The sequence below is a fragment of the Filicampus tigris genome, chromosome 2 (assembly GCF_054856515.1).
Source record: "Filicampus tigris isolate MCC_2025a chromosome 2, RoL_Ftig_1.0, whole genome shotgun sequence".
Classification (NCBI taxonomy): Eukaryota; Metazoa; Chordata; class Actinopteri; order Syngnathiformes; family Syngnathidae; genus Filicampus; species Filicampus tigris.
Genome location: NC_141218.1, coordinates 7,637,022 through 7,652,502, shown reverse-complemented (window position 1 = coordinate 7,652,502; position 15,481 = coordinate 7,637,022). Strand labels below are relative to the sequence as shown.

General features: G+C 45.3%; 3 protein-coding genes across 5 annotated transcripts; 1 reads left to right on the top strand and 2 right to left on the bottom strand.

The window, feature by feature from the left end:
• Positions 1 to 287: 287 nt before the first annotated feature.
• Positions 288 to 4,507, top strand: LOC147151188 (uncharacterized). Of its 2 annotated transcripts, none has more exons than XM_086054743.1 (6): positions 288 to 456; positions 896 to 1,168; positions 2,081 to 2,226; positions 2,304 to 2,443; positions 2,529 to 2,687; positions 3,786 to 4,507. In XM_086054743.1, the coding sequence occupies exons 2-6, from the start codon at positions 918 to 920 to the stop codon at positions 3,963 to 3,965; spliced, it is 876 nt and encodes a 291-aa protein (XP_085910869.1). In that variant the 5' UTR covers positions 288 to 456; positions 896 to 917; the 3' UTR covers positions 3,966 to 4,507. The 2 variants fall into 2 exon arrangements, with proteins under 2 accessions (XP_085910869.1, XP_085910879.1); XM_086054753.1 differs by having other exon boundaries at positions 447 to 595.
• A 1,893-nt stretch (positions 4,508 to 6,400) lies between these two features.
• LOC147151187 (bcl2-associated agonist of cell death-like) lies at positions 6,401 to 9,670 on the bottom strand. Its single transcript, XM_086054777.1, has 4 exons — positions 9,372 to 9,670; positions 8,937 to 9,077; positions 7,722 to 7,945; positions 6,401 to 6,589 (listed from the first exon to the last, which is right to left on the bottom strand). Exons 2-4 carry the CDS (start codon positions 9,067 to 9,069, stop codon positions 6,452 to 6,454), a joined length of 495 nt encoding a protein of 164 aa, XP_085910903.1. The 5' UTR covers positions 9,070 to 9,077; positions 9,372 to 9,670; the 3' UTR covers positions 6,401 to 6,451.
• A 667-nt stretch (positions 9,671 to 10,337) lies between these two features.
• gp1ba (glycoprotein Ib platelet subunit alpha) lies at positions 10,338 to 15,342 on the bottom strand. Of its 2 annotated transcripts, XM_086023142.1 has the most exons (6): positions 15,165 to 15,342; positions 14,118 to 14,213; positions 13,854 to 14,045; positions 13,653 to 13,748; positions 13,404 to 13,583; positions 10,338 to 12,283 (listed from the first exon to the last, which is right to left on the bottom strand). In XM_086023142.1, exons 1-6 carry the CDS (start codon positions 15,327 to 15,329, stop codon positions 11,270 to 11,272), a joined length of 1,743 nt encoding a protein of 580 aa, XP_085879268.1. In that variant the 5' UTR covers positions 15,330 to 15,342; the 3' UTR covers positions 10,338 to 11,269. The 2 variants fall into 2 exon arrangements, with proteins under 2 accessions (XP_085879268.1, XP_085879259.1); XM_086023133.1 differs by having other exon boundaries at positions 13,404 to 13,748.
• Between the last annotated feature and the right edge of the window lie 139 nt (positions 15,343 to 15,481).

Here is a 15,481-nt window from a genome sequence, read left to right as displayed (position 1 = left end):
ATTTCATATGACATATATTTCATATGCTACTTTTAATATTGAAAGTAAAAACGTATACTTCCATATCTCTTCCAATATTTACCATCACATATGACATATTACATTATGCTACTTTTAATATTGAAAGTAAAAACGTATACTTCCATATCTCTTTCAATATTTACCATCACGATAATAGTGTAACATGCGTTGGTACCTGTAAATAAATACTTGTGCAAACATAAAAATAACGTTGTTTTTGGTGCTTCGACACCCACTGCCCATGTTTGCCACATCAAATATGGCGACAGCGTTGACGTACATTTTAAAGTGGTATCTAGATAGAAGTACGAGTGTCTATGGTCGAGCCAACCTCTGCCGAGTTCGTGTTTATGGCCTCCATCGTATTTTTGTTCTTCCTCTTACTTCCTCTTTGCAAGCTTTAGAACGAAGAAAGCAACACAAACGCCCAGATAGGTGAGATAACGTTTCCCTAACACATCAATGCAACGTCAATACAGTGCCAGACTACCAGCATAGTGCAATATGATGGATAGTAACCAAGTAAATTTACTTGAGTACTGTACTGCACCAGACTCCCTCCTCACTGGAACTTGTAAGTTTCTTCGTGTATTCAAGTGTAAAAGAAGTCAATACTGACAGGCTTGTTTTCTCAAGTTCATTTGTTTTGTTTCTTAGCAGAAAGTTCTATAATTGCGGCGAGCTGGTTCTATTCTTTTATGGATTGTTTTAAGAATGCTAATTGTCCAAAGGCAGTTTTACGTGTCATACTACACTGCTCCACTTGTTACAGTTTTGTCATGAGACCAGTGGGCCATTGCCTCACTCGGTCATTCAGTGCACACAGTGACGCTTTCCTAGATTCCTGGCATAACTCTCTCCTCCTTGCTTGCAGAACATTAGCTCCACAGACGAAGATGTCCTCCTCAGCCCCCACTGCACCATCCGTCCTCCTCAACACTGGGGCTCGGATGCCCCTTTTGGGTTTGGGCATGTACAAACTGTGCGGCGGAGAGGCCGTGCTCCAAGCTGTGGATGCGTCCCTGGCTGCGGGCTACCGGGCCTTCGACAGCGCCGCTGTGTACAGGAATGAAGCCGAGCTGGGTCGCGCCCTCAAAGAGCTCCTACCAAAATACGGCTTGACCAGAAAGGACGTGTTCATCACCAGGTGTGTGTATGTTGCTAACAAGTGTTCACACCCACTTATAATTGGAAATGTGAATGAACCACTCACATTCAAACTCATGATCAGTGGGGGTCAGCAGAAATGCCTTTGATTAATAATGATAATAATAATAATAATAATAATAATAATAATAATAAATAAAGTTTAGATGTTCTGGTAGGCCTTTCTTAACATTTTTGTGGTCACATCTTACAGCACAAGCCCTGGTTCTATTGTGAGAGGGAAATGACTTGTTGTGATTGAGAATACCTGAAACAAATACAAGTTACTTGCGCCACTTTGTAAAGAGTCACACGATTTGACAGGAAGACACGCAGCATTCTGAAGGTCTGGCCAAGAGGACTCTCAAAGCTGCATTTTTAAAGCATCCTAAATGCCGATGATGCGGCCAGCACACGTTAGACAGACACATTCGGGTGGTCGAACAAAGAAACAGCGTGTGGTCTTAAAGTGTGGGGGTTTCTTCCTCTCATTGAAATGCATAGAGACGGTTTCACACCTCCACCTTTCGCAGTTGTTCTTGAGCAGACAGTTTGGAGTCACTTCTTGTGTATTCTAATTTAGCAAACTGTTGCTTTTCACTTAACTGAATTACAAAACAACCCAATTTCCAAAATCAGTCATTCGTCAGGAGTAGGCTACAAAAGAATTTCCAAGGCATGAATTAACCACCAAATTTTGAAATGATCTATCTTGGCGTGATTTGTTTGCATCCCAAAATCTGGAATTTGGACAGGCGTGTGGGTACTTATGATATCTGCTGTAAGTAAAGGAGCTGACCCCTGTACTTCCGTATTGTCCAGAGTCTTGACACAAGTATCCGATTATGAGTACTTTGAGTACCACAAAGTCCCACTGGACCGGCAAATGACGCGTTCCTTCTGCTCCCTGCAGTAAACTGAGCCCCAAAGATCAGGGTGAGGGGGCCATGGAAGGAGCCCTCGACAGCCTGTCCAGCCTCGGGATGGACTACATCGACCTCTACCTGATTCACTGGCCTGGGACTCGGGGCCTGGACGTCACTGACCAGCGCAACCCAGGCGCGTAGATGGATTTGCGTAAGACCTTCTGTTCGGTTCGTCTGCAGACGTGGCGCTAATTATGGTGGTGCCAGCAGGCAACAGAGCTCAGAGTTGGGCCGCCCTGGAGGAGCTCCACGCTCAAGGGAAACTCAAGGCCATCGGGGTGTCCAACTACACGCCGGCACACATGAGGGAGCTCATGGGCAGCTGTAAGGTCCGGCCAGCGTTGCTGCAGGTACGTAGGACCAAATATGGACGTTTGTCATCTAGCTTGATGACTGCGTTTGTGTCTCGACGTTGACGCCGGCCCCCTCCCTCAGGTGGAGTTCCATCCACTTGAACGCCAGGTCGAGTTGAGGCGCGTGTGCCAGGAGTTTGGTGTGTGCTTCCAGGCCTACACTTCCCTGGGGAGGGGCGAGCTCCTCGCGGACCCGCAGGTGGTCCAAGTGGCCGAGACCTGCCAGCGCACGCCCGCTCAGGTGAGCGTCTCACTTGCAAACAGGGTTTTTCTTAAAAAAAAAAAACAATTAAAAATGCAAAAAGATAGGGAAATTGGGTGACATTTCAGGATTAACCCCAAAAATGGCACTATAACCTAGCTCACTAGTGATGGGAGATTGTGATTTCCTTGGAATGCAATCGCTTGCAGTTTTATCAAGTGTTGCACATTGATATTCACTTGTCTCCCACCTTGTTAAATCATAATAATGAAATCATTGGTTATAATTGTTGTGGGACATCATCATCGGTAGTTCTCGAACAATTTACACCAAGTACCACATCAAAAAATAATGAGCTCTCCAAGTACCTTCATAATGGCCAACATGAAAATAGTCAAAAACTACTAAGGCTGAGGTTTTAATATGAAAAAACACATTTATTGTCCATCCATCTATCCATTATTGATACCGCTTCTCCTCACAAGGGTCGCGGGGCGTGCTGGAGCCTATCCCAGCTGTCTTCGGGCAGTAGGCGGGGGACACCCTGAATTGGTTGCCAGCCAATCGCAGAGACAAACAAACAACCGCACTCACACCTAGGGGCAATTTAGAGAGTCCAATCAACCTACCATGCATGTTTTTGGAATGTGGGAGGAAACCGGAGTACCCAGAGAAAACCCACGCAGGCACGGGGAGAACATGCAAACTCCACACAGGGAGGGATCGAACCCACGACCTCTGAACTGTGAGGCGGACGTGCTAACCAGTCGACCACCGTGCCGCCCCACATTTATTGCGCTTAAGTTAAATACAACTGAACTGTTGTTCGTAAAAAATGATTAAAAGGAGTTGTTAAACTAAGCTAAGTGTCATTCTGTTTGATCGTAGTTCATGTTTTGAATGTAATTTTTTGTTTTCAACTTCGTCATTCTTTTGCGTACTCTTTTAACATTTTGAAAAACACCGACAAATGAATACCACAAATGATTAATAATCACATATCATCAAAGGTAACTTTAGCCAATGTTATTTCAGAAGGGTGTATATGCAACTCGCAGCCCTTCTCATTAATCGGTAGCTCTCACTTTCAAAAAGGTTGCCGACGCCTGCTTTTGGTGCATTTTCTGTTCCCTTCAGGTGTTGCTGCGCTGGGCGGCGCAGCAGGACGTCCCGGTGCTCCCCAAGTCGTCCAACCCGGAGCGGATCCGGGAGAACGCCAAGATTTTTGACTTCACGCTGAGCGACAGCGACATGGGCAAACTGTCGGCTTTGGATCGAGGACACAGGTTCTGCTGGGATCCCTCCCAAGTGGTTTGATGGGACCTGCCGGGGATGGGCCGTTAGTGGGGACTTAATTCACCCTTTCAATAGCACCACTATAACGCCGCAATTAGAATTGGAAAGCATCGATACTATACGAAAAGGCAATATTAAGCGGACTCAACTGTGCCTTATACTTTATCTGGAGCGGTTCACCATGAAAATTGTCTCATACCAAAAATCAGACGGACTGTCAAATGTATTCATGTGTGCAGATCGCCAAAGATGTGTTTTGCTAGTCCAAGTTGCCTGTAGCAAGTTTTGCCCTGACTGGTCAATCAGGACGGGAAAATGTTGATGTCGTCAAAGGCCAGAATTGAGACCGATATGAAATGAAATATGATTCAAGAGATCGTCCCCCAGTTATCTGGGCCAGCATTTCTGATTGTGATTGTGATGTGAAGACCCTGGGCAGATTATATTGACATGGAAACTCACAAAGGCTGGAATCTGATTGGACAACAGCAACACCGCAGCCAAGAAAAATAAAAAGAAAGCCTACTGACAATAAATGAATATGGAATAAATATTTGAATTTAGATTGTGAATGTTCAGTCATACTGTGAAGCGCTTGTACAACCAAAAAGAAGAAATGCCACTTTTTTGTCCTAAGCATTATTTATTCAGGACAGCATTTGGGATAAGAAGTTTCACAGCTGTAGAGAAAATGCATGTACAAATCTAAAAAAATGTAAAAAAAAAAAAAAAAAAAAAAAGAACGATTCAAATCTTCTCCACAAAGATTCAAGTAATACCGTTGCAAAACTGCACATGCCCAAGTTTCTTACTATCTATCTATATATATATTTTTTTTAAGTGTGGCTTGGGCGTCATCATGTGTTGACGTTTAAGGCGGTACCGTGCAGCGTCACGCTCACAAGTTGAAGGCATTTGACAATATTCAGTTCAAGGTGTCGGCACTCGTGTACACACGCTTAACACAGGTCCACCGTGTTGCCCTGACTGCAGTTCTTTCAACACTTGTTGTCCCTAAATATTTCATATGTAATGGTCGCGTCACTCCTTTTAAAAAAATAAAATAAATCAACATTTAAAAAAACAGAACTGTTAAAAAAGGTCTTGCGGGGTTCGATATCGTTTTCAGTGTATTCGTAATCACACACCTGGAAACACACAACTCGAAATACACGCACGGTGGCCAATTAGATTGTCTGGATTTCCATTTGGAGAATCTACAATAAAAGCATTCAAAGACAGAACAAACGCACCGATTATCATCTATAATCATCACAAAGAGGTCAAGGCTAAAGTTTCAAGTAGCCATAAAAACAAACACAAACATGTATTAATCCAGTGTTAAGTCATGTGAAGAGCGCGCGGCGATGCGAGCCAAAATGGGAGCGTGTTCCCGCCAGCACTTCAAAAATCACGCGGAACTGTCTCCCGGTGACACCAAACGCGACGTCATGGAAGGCAAACACATTGTGAGACACGACATGACGACACCACAAGACGCTCTGATCGCCGCCACGTTACTAGAATATTTACAGCGTTAGAAATCTTTTAAAACATCTCATATGGATTTGTGCTTTTAAAAGTCACTTCCTCTCCTTAACCCTGACATTTGACCAAAGACTGGATTCAGATTGTCTGTGTACAAGATTGTTCTCTCCTTGATTGATTTCATACGGCAGTGTGCAAAAACATCATGGCGTTTGCTAGAATGGCCCAAAGCTTTTGCACAGTGCTGTAGGATGTTGATGATTGTTGAGTCAAGTCAGCGCAAAAGGTACTAGTTGAAACGGCCGGACTTAAAGCGGAAGTCAAGCCAAACATATTTTTTTCAAGAATATGTTCCCAGCAGCCCCACTAGTTGAAACACGGCATTCTGATAAATATTGCGTTTGCGGAATAAGTGTTAATGCACTCGTTTTTAGCCATCTCTGGGGGCGGCCATTTTGTCTTCTGTCGACTGAAAATGACATCACAACCACCGATCAAAGCTGTCCTGTTTTCTCAATTTGAGCCTTGATTGGTCGTTGTGAGCCGTTGTGATGTCATTTTCAGTCGATGACAAAATGGCCGCCCTCAGAGATGGCTAAAAAGGAGTGGATTGACACTTATTGCACAAACGCAATATTTATCAGAATGCCATGTTTCAACTAGAGGGATTGGATAGAACATATTCTGGAAAAAAAATATGTTTGACTTCCGCTATAAGGTCCACTGAACCTGGTTTCGCATGTTTGTTTTCTCTACGCGCTTGCCGTGTCCGTCTACAGTATGTTGCATAGTGTTGGCGCAAGACGAGTCCCGTGGTAAAACCACGTCCGTAACATACCCAACAATATCGTCAAAAAAAATCACATGAAAAGTAGTTGAAGAAAAGACACCTGAGTCCTCATCACTGCGTCTCTTCACTGAATGCAGTCCAAAAGTCTGGCGGAGGAGGACCCTCCCCCCCCCCCCCCCCCCCCCCACCCCAACCAAATCTCGGTCCTCTCCGCAATCTCAGTCCGAAGCTACTCGGTACGATAAGCGAGGCTGTCGTGGTGGTTGTTCTCGCCCTCCGTCTCCTGGTGACTGAAGAGGTAGCTCCACCAGGTTTTGGAGTGATGGATGGACCTGGACGTGCCGCCGGCGCTCTTCAACTTCAACTCCTGCAACCCAAAAAGTTGGACAAGGTGAGAGTGGGTCATTTTTCGTTGATATTCCACAAAGGGGTGGGGGTTGCAAACTGGGCATTTTCCCCTCAATCCTAATTCAACCTAACTAAAATGTGACCTATTCACCCCCCCCCCCAAAAGGGGCAACCTTATCATAACAAATACCCATTTCTTTGAAGATGTGCGAAAGATAAGTACAGTTCAATTGTATATAATAAAACAATTATATGTTCTATGCGGTCCCCACTAGTCCAAACACAGTATTCTGATTAATACTACATTTGTGGAGTATGAATTAAACCATTAAGGCCTAAAGCGCCTAGCTCAACAGCTCCCCAAAACCTAAGGAATTACCCTCAAAAACCTGAAGTTTTCCCAGAAATTCAACACCTACCAAATAATTAATATCTCAGACCCTGTAGCAGACAGAAACATAATTCCAAAAGAATTTGAGAGCATAAGACATGTGGCTTTCATACTGTATCACGTTCGACTGGTTCTACTAGTTCAAAGTCCACAAGCGCGTCATCGATATCACTGCCGTTACTCATTTCAGAGCACCCGCGATAGACGGCGTCCGCCATTATAACTCAAAAGAATTCCGGAACATCCTCTGCGGGCTCACGACACCGTCATGTGTATATTTTGAGGAATTTCATTAGTTAAGAGACCGAGATTTAGATTAAAAAAAAAAAGAAAAAAAAAGACGTATTCACTCTCCCGGCTTTAAGCGTAGAAAGACACAACAGCGGTCCCCGGCTCCAGTGGTACAAACGCGGTTATGCGCTCACGGTCTTAATGGGTTAAGCAGCCTAATCTAACCGCATTCATCTGTCGCAGTGGGGGGCTATTTTGCCACTTGCTGTTGACGGAAAATGACATCACAGTTGCTCAGGGTAACAGCGGTTAATAATCAGAAAAGAGGTGAGCCGTGATTGGTCGTTACCGGAGCCACTGCGATGTCATTGACAGTGGACAGCGAGTGACAAAATGGCCGCCCTGAGATGGATAAAAACTGCTGGATTTTACTGCTTAATTCATATTCCACAAATGTAATATTAATAAAAATGCCACGTTTAGATTAGTGGGGGCGTATTTTTCGGATTCTAAGTCTTCCGCTTCTCACCCCTTTGTCCATCAGACTGTCGAACTCGTCGCTCATGCGCCGCAGCTGCTGGCCATACTTTTTGGCAGCCCAGAGCGTGGGCGGAGCCGACTTGGTGCGTCTCCGGAACGGTGCTCCATCGGTCGGCGTGCCGGCCTCCTCGTCCGCCCTGGCCTGGAACTCCTCGTCTCGGGACACCGCCGAAGCATGGGACTCCGAGTTGAGCCGGATCCGGCCGGACGTCGCTAGACGGGGTCGACAAAAGGTAAGAGACGGACGGACGCGCTGACGGCGCTTCATGATCGCTATCTGCGACTACCTCGGGTCACTTTGCATCCACTGAGATCTTGTTGGATCAGAGCTAGCCTCAGGCAAGGAATTAACAATCAACAAGGCCTGGATTAATAGTTGAAGTTACGTTTGGGCCAAGATTGCAATAGTTTGGGATTTTTCTGTATATTTTTACATAGTTTAAAGATCAAATTAGTCTTTTGTTTTTACCGTTTTACTCACCTTGTTTTAGGTACCTCTGTGTCATTATTTACTTGACATTTTAGTATTTCATACTCTGCTAGCTTTATATTCTTGAGTCATTTCTTTTTTTTATTTTTTTGCACTTTGTTACTCTTGCAAAACAAATTGTTTTGCCTATCTTTTAAAGCCAAAGCAATAAACCAGATGACTTCCTTACTCTACTGATTTATTTTGGCTACTTTTAGTTACAGTTTGGTACATGCTTCTGAAACGACAAATTAGTCCAAATGAAATCATAATTATTGATATTCATCAATGCGAAGAAACTGATCATGCTTGTGATTACTTACAATAATCATCACCAAAGATTTACCAGGTAGGGAATGGATAACTATCACTACTGTACATCTTTGCAAGTGTATACTTTTGTTCAGACAATCAGTTCTACAACATTCTTGGGAAATCACAATGTGCCATCACTGCTGAGCTATGTTAGGTTGGTGAGCTCTGGGCACTTAGTTATATGTTTTGCGCGTGTGAATGTTGTGTAAATCAATCCCAAGCCTGTCTTGTAGTTAAAAGGTTTGTATTAGGTTTATGGGAGGAATAAAAAAAAAAAAACAACCACGAATACATTTGGCTTTGGGCCGGCTCTGAATGGGCTTGTTTCCAGGAAGAATGGAATGAATGAACACCAGGACATGCCGGGCTAGTAAATAATGTTGAGGGAGGCTGCTCAGGTGTTGTGGCGTGCTGGCCCACCTGCAATTCGGAGGTCCGGCAAGGTGAGGCGGAAGCACTCCTCCTTTTCAGCGGCCCCTTGGCCGTCGTCCCCTTCTTCTACCTCCTCAGAGGGCTCGGACTCGCTGTCGGATATGCTGAAGTTTGCGGCCATTGTGACATCTGGGGAATAAGGACAACAAAAAAGAAAGGGAGAGTTTGGATGGGTGATAAGAGAGCAGTTGAAAAGTGGCAACAGTCCAACAACTGCTCCCGACCAGCCGGCCCAAAGGTTGTTCGGTTCTGACAACGGGGAGCACCTTGAAATGAGTTGTTACACGTTCGTTCGACAGCAAACGTGCCCTTAAACGCCTACTAGCTCTCTTGGAGTGAACAAAAGAAAGTTGCGACTGGGCGGAAGCTGCCGCGGGCCGACTTGCAAGAAGCCAAACAAGCCAGCGCGGCGCTTTTCCTCACCGGTTTCCTTGCTGGCGAAGAGGCGACTGGGCCCAAAGTAGAAGTGTGGCTTTGGCGGCGGCCGGCGAACGAGCAACTGTCGTCGTCTTAGTGGTCGTAGCCGTCGTCGTAGCCGTCGTCGTCGTCGTCGTCGTTGTCCTTGTTGTTGTTACAATCTCTCTTTTTTCCCCAGTCCGATTCTGGGAGCCGCTCGCTCAGCCAATAGCCGCTCGATGACGTCACTGTTGCGAGCTAAGACTGGGCTGTGTTTTTTGTTTGTTTGTCGCCCGATTTGAACATCGAAAGCGACTTTTTAAAAAATGGGACAAACCCCCCGCATGCCGAGGAAAAAAGTGTCTGTATGCGTTTTTACTGCGTTTCGAGTGTGTGCTGCGCGGCACACCGAATGAACAACGATGGCTGTCGTAGTACCAACACTGACCTGTGAGGGGCAGCACGGTTCCACACGGCATTCATAATAATGGCATGAATTACTAAGAAAAACAATAATACTGTACTACTTTGCTACTAGTAGTACTGTAGAAGGAGTAGTCGTAAAAAGGTGTGTGGCCATTTGTTCGAGCATGTATTCGATATTATTGATATCCATCTTAAGGTCCATGAACTACTATACTGTCCTCACTAGTAAGACTGAGCGTAGCAGTGACCCAATTCGACTAGAAAATTAGTGCTATTAGTATTAGTAGTAGTACGAGTGCCACCAGAAGCATGCAGATGTCAATAGTGCACAGTTTTGCCTCACTATTTGCTTGTCATAGAGTAGTGGAAAAACGTTACTAGTCTAGTAGTTTAAATGAGCGTGCACGAATGCAAAAACGTAGTAAAACAATTCGCAAATGTGCTGTTGCCCTAAAAGCAAGAGTTACGTGGAGTCATTGTTAACAAAAATTCGAAGTTAAAAAGTGGAAATGAGTCACCTGTTAGCAGTTAATGACATGATATCGACACATGGTGGCGCAATTTTACACAAAAGTAGCTGATGTTTATTATGTGACACATTTTTAAGTAATGGAAACTAATTCATTTCATTCATCGTGACACACTGACACCGAACAATTAATGTCAACTAAGCTTGACGTCAAAATAGTTTGCAATTGCAACAGCTAAAATTTCTGCACAATGTCCAGAATATAAATCGCCATACATCATGATCATTTTCAGGATTTTAACCCTGAAAATTAATTATTTGATTTTTTAAAATTGCGATTGCGTTATCCATTAAAACTGGCAAATAATATTTTTTTTTTCACGAGTCGACCTACACCGAGAAATTGAATGTAAAAAAAATCATATCATTAGCATTGCATGCAATAGTCCTCAAAGACATTGTCACTTGCAAATATATTGGGACAGGATTTTTGTGTTTTCATTTCCATCTTCTCTTGGTGAAATTTGACATTTTTAAGACGTTATTCAAATCAAATCAAATTTATTTATATAGCACTTTTCTGACAAAAAGAATGCAAGTCAAAGTGCTGTCCAGTAAAAATGTCCAAAACACAACATGAAAAGGAAGACCCGCTCTCGTCCTCCCTCCCAACAAACCCAAAGATATATATCCGCCGGTACATCAGCACTCGCACTTACACACGCACACACACACACCACATATACACACAAAGCACACAACCTGATAAACTTTGTTAAAAAAGACATGACAAGGCACAGAGGAACCATATGAGGAAAGGGTACCCAAGGGGGGCTCGTTCACGCTGAGGGGAATGACAGCCCACGGGCCACAGGGAGTATTGTAAGCTGTCATGTAGTTTTTGACAAGTTATTTTACGCCGTGTAACTAGATTTTATTTATTCGTCTTAATTCTAAATGTGCGTCTTTTATGAACCGCTGACAGAAATTAGCATTAGCAAGCTTGCAAACGGGAAATATAGGGAGGACTTCAGTGGGCGGGCCGACGTTCGGTCACGCCCGGTAGGTGTTGCGCGAGCCACGAGCCCACCACCCAATCTCGCTCCTCTCTCCCACCGTCTGGCCCCTCCCTCTCCTGGCGCAGAAGCACACTGAAGCGCTGCCTCCACCCTGCCCCATCCTCCCCATCCTGACGCCCTCCCATTACATCACTCCACTGCTGCAGTGCTACCTGTGTCCCGGGCGCACGGTGCAGGGTCGTCCTGTACACCGGGCCACCTTGAACCGTCTCCCCCTCTTTGCAGCTCACAAAGAGGACCGAACGATAAATCGATGTCGCGCCGCCATAAAGCCTCACCTGCTGGGCCCCGCCCCCACTCATCAGTGCAGCGCTCAGTGGCTTGTACGCCCCCCTGTACAAGACCACCAGTCTAACTAGAGTCATGAGGGAACTCGCCGCCCCCATTGCACACAGGCACGCGTAACCGGCAAACAACCACACACAAAACACACCGGCACCGGGCATGTGGCGGTGCGGAGTGGCGCCGCCCTCGTCCTTCTTCCACCGCCACGTCCGCAGGACCTCAGAGCTGGTGGGTATAACAACTGAGGGAGTGGTGGGGAGGGGCGCAGTTGGAGTCGTAGGAAGTGACTCAGTCGTAGGAAGTGACTCAGTCGTAGGAAGTGACTCCGTCGTAGGAAGTGACTCCGTCGTAGGAAGTGACTCCGTCGTAGGAAGTGACTCCGTCGTAGGAAGTGACTCAGTCATAGGAAGTGACGCAGTTGGAGTCATAGAGCGTGACAGGGCGGTAGTAGTACCAAAACTGTCAGGAATTGAAGGGCTGAAAGTGGACAGTGCAGGCTCCCAAACAACAGGCCCGTCACCTCTAGCACCCTCACTCTGCCCGTCCGGACCCTCGGTGACCCTGGCGGTGGGGCTGGGTATTAGGGTGGTGATTTGTGGTGTCGTATAATGCGGACACAAGTCACTCTGGTGCAGCTTGATGACGGCTCGACCTTTCAATTGTTGAGGCGAGTGGCACACCTGCAAGGCCAGAGTGGGGCGTGACGTTTAATGGAACACACCCGACTTTACAGTATTACGCATGGCGCAAGGTGCAATTACAGATCAAACTAGAGAAGACCATTTCTGTAGAAATTGTATGCGAATACAGACAGAAATGCTGCGCATTGAATTGGATTGCTACGCAAGGAAATAAACATAGAAAATATTACTTCATTTGGGAATGTTATTTGAAAAGGTGGGTATTTGGGTAACACAGTATGATACATAGTTGCCTATATTTCCTGAATAAGATGAACAGTTTTAAATTGAAATGGGTTTAAAAGGGAAGTCAAGTCACACATATTTTTTTCAAGAATATGTTCTATGCAAGCCCACTTGTTGAAACAAGGCATTCTGATAAATATCGCCTTTGTGGAATAAGAGTTAATCCACAAATTTTTAGCCATCTCGGGGGGCGGCCATTTTGTCACTTTCTGTCAACTGCAAATGACATCACAGTTGCTCAGGGCACAGGTCACGACCAATCACGGCTGACCCGTTTCCTGAAGCTGAGCCGTGATTGGTCGTTCCCTGAGCCCTGAGCAGTTGTGATGTCATTTTCATTCGACAGAAAGTGACAAAATGGCCGCCCCCCGAGATGGCTAAAAAGTGGTGGATTTTGCTGCTTATCTCATATTCCGCAATATTAACCAGAATGCTGTGTTTCAACTAGTGGACCTGCTGGGAACATATTCTTGAAAAAAATGTGATCCGATCATGTGATCAGAAATCTGGTCCGATTACCTAAGTTTCACCTTATCCGAATGGGGTGAAAAAGATTTTTTATTTTCCTGATTTTTAAAGGTTACAAATGGAGCTGTGCTATATAACCGTATATACTGTAGTGCGACATTAAACTATCTACGCTACGATAAAAGCCTTCTTCGTTTAAAACGTTATTTTGATGCGCGGGGTTTAGGGTTAGCACTGTTGCTACAGTAATGTAGGTTCAAAAGAGACATTGTCGTTGTACCTCACGCTCCAGGCATGACTAATCAACTGACGATCAATCCAGTGCAACAGTTTAAGAAATGTATAAGGTCGGAGGTAAGTATGGAAAATGTCTCCATTGATTTGTTTGGCACGTGCTCCAACTAACCAAACTGTCTGGATGTATCGAGATGACTTTGCCATCGCGCACGTAGAAGTTCAAGAAGTGGTCCTGCAAGTACGTGTGCAGGTACATTAGGCTGCAGAAACACGCCCACGGGTTGGCGGAGAGGTACAGGTAGGGCACGTCCTCCCTCGGGTTGAACCAATTGTCCGGCATTTCGCTGATCTGAGGAGGAAACAGCGGGAAGTGAAGGCCTCTCGGACGTCTCTCGCGATTTTGTCTCTTTTCTCCCACCTGATTGGTTTCCAGAAAGAATGTTTCTATAACAACTAGGGGGCGGAGTAAGAGGGGCGGAAGAACCCTGATGCGATTGGACGTCAGGTCTAGGATCTGAAACGAAGGATGCGTAAGGGACAAGCAACAAAAACAAAATCATTTTCACATGGTTTTTGTCTGACAAGATATCGGCCGAAGTCAATCGCGCTGAAACCCAACCTCCAACTTGCTGAGTCCGGCAAACGTGTCGTCGCTCAGAGATTCAATGACGTTGTTGTCCAGGTAGAGATTTGTCAGGGAGGGGCAGGCGGAGAAGGCCCCGCTGGCCAGGAACGTGAGGCGGTTGTGTCCCAGTTGGAGGACGCTGAGACTCGGCAGAAGCGGCGTGGCACTCGCCGCCACCTCACCCACCTGAGGGGACAGCGAGGTGTGTTCAGCGCAACGTGGTCGGGCCGCAAGACACGTTGCGTGACTTCCCGTCACCTCGTTGGCCGTCAGGTCAAGCCCGTGCAGCTTGCTGAAGAGCTTGAAGGATGCCCAGGACAGGCTGGAGAACTTGTTCCTGGGAAACAAGAGAACCTCACAAGGGAAGAGATGAAACTGTCAAAACAGGAAGCAGGAAGTGTGCGCGTTGTCTGCAATGTGGCACTCAAAGATGACCGCCCGACAATCGGCATCGAGTGTTCACGCAGAAGAAGAGATAACTCTTGACCTTCGCTGGGCATTGACGGACAAGCACCAGAATATATTTAACGTTTCGACTAGTGCTGTCAAGCGATTACATTTTTTAACTAATTAATCGCAAAATTTTCCATGATTGATTGCGATTAAACACATTTTTCAACTACAGTTTTTTAGGAAGCTTGGTACCGATATTTACTTGAGTGAAATCTGGAAATGTGGAAAAAAAAAAGAAGTATATATCGATTCAAAGACTGTTCTAATAGCTTTCTTTGATCCTTGAATATGATTCTTTTCCTGTAAAATGCAACAGATGAACGACCAAAAATGTACAACTAATATGGTATTTGAATGTGGCTTTGCAAAGTGTGCAAAATGTTTTGGATTTCTCTAATGAGCTGTCGATAAACATTTTGAAGTTTAAAACTATGTAAAATTCCGTCTTTGCAACTGTGACTCTCCTCTAAGTTTGACTTCACAGTGAGCAGAGGTGAGCTGCAACGGGAAGTAAATAAAACAGAGTTAATTTTTTTAGTGCGTTAGAATTTTGTAATTAATCTCCATAGTTAATGCTTTAACTTTGACAGCCCTTTCGACATACTCTGAAACAGTGTTACCAAACTTTCATTAATACAGAGCGCGTACGTCCCATGACAACCACCTCACGACACACCACCAAATACAATTGTCAAAGATGTACATACATATAACTGTAGGTGCCGTGTCAAATAATCCGATGTCACTATATGTCACAAACATAGATTGATGAACAAAGCTCGGACGTCTTTATATACACAAAAACAAAATCACATTTTTGACTTATTTTTCCAAAAGCCACGGCACGGTTACCTCGGCTGTCGGTTGGAGATCCGCAGGAACGCCGTCGAGACCGGCCGCGGTGCAGTTGAGCCGCACTCGGTGGTCCTTATCCCGGTCACTATGGCAACCATTCACGGCCGTAACTGCATTGGCGCTGGGGCAGAGGAGGACAACGAAGAAGAAGAAGAGCTTCATGCTGAAGGTGACGCTCAGCCGATGCCAATGAAGCACACTTCAAGTATGCCTGCACATTTGTGTGCGTGTGTGTGTGTGTGTGTGTGTGTTTGCTTTGATTGACAGCTGCTCACACAGGAAGTATGTTGCCTGATAACGTGTTGTCCTTCTGC

Coding starts and splice junctions, on each gene's coding strand:
- LOC147151188 (XM_086054743.1), top strand. CDS start 918: ATGTCCTCCTCAGCCCCCACTGCACCATCCGTCCTCCTCAACACTGGG. Junction 2,227..2,303: donor CACTGACCAGCGCAACCCAG/GCGCGTAGATGG, acceptor TGGTGCCAGCAG/GCAACAGAGCTCAGAGTTGG. Junction 2,688..3,785: donor GCCAGCGCACGCCCGCTCAG/GTGAGCGTCTCA, acceptor TGTTCCCTTCAG/GTGTTGCTGCGCTGGGCGGC.
- gp1ba (XM_086023133.1), bottom strand. CDS start 15,329: ATGAAGCTCTTCTTCTTCTTCGTTGTCCTCCTCTGCCCCAGCGCCAAT. Junction 13,749..13,853: donor CCGGACTCAGCAAGTTGGAG/GTTGGGTTTCAG, acceptor CCTTCGTTTCAG/ATCCTAGACCTGACGTCCAA. Junction 12,284..13,403: donor CGATACATCCAGACAGTTTG/GTTAGTTGGAGC, acceptor CTGGCCTTGCAG/GTGTGCCACTCGCCTCAACA.
- LOC147151187 (XM_086054777.1), bottom strand. CDS start 9,069: ATGGCCGCAAACTTCAGCATATCCGACAGCGAGTCCGAGCCCTCTGAG. Junction 7,946..8,936: donor GCCGGACCTCCGAATTGCAG/GTGGGCCAGCAC, acceptor GACCCCGTCTAG/CGACGTCCGGCCGGATCCGG. Junction 6,590..7,721: donor ACAGTCTGATGGACAAAGGG/GTGAGAAGCGGA, acceptor TTTGGGTTGCAG/GAGTTGAAGTTGAAGAGCGC.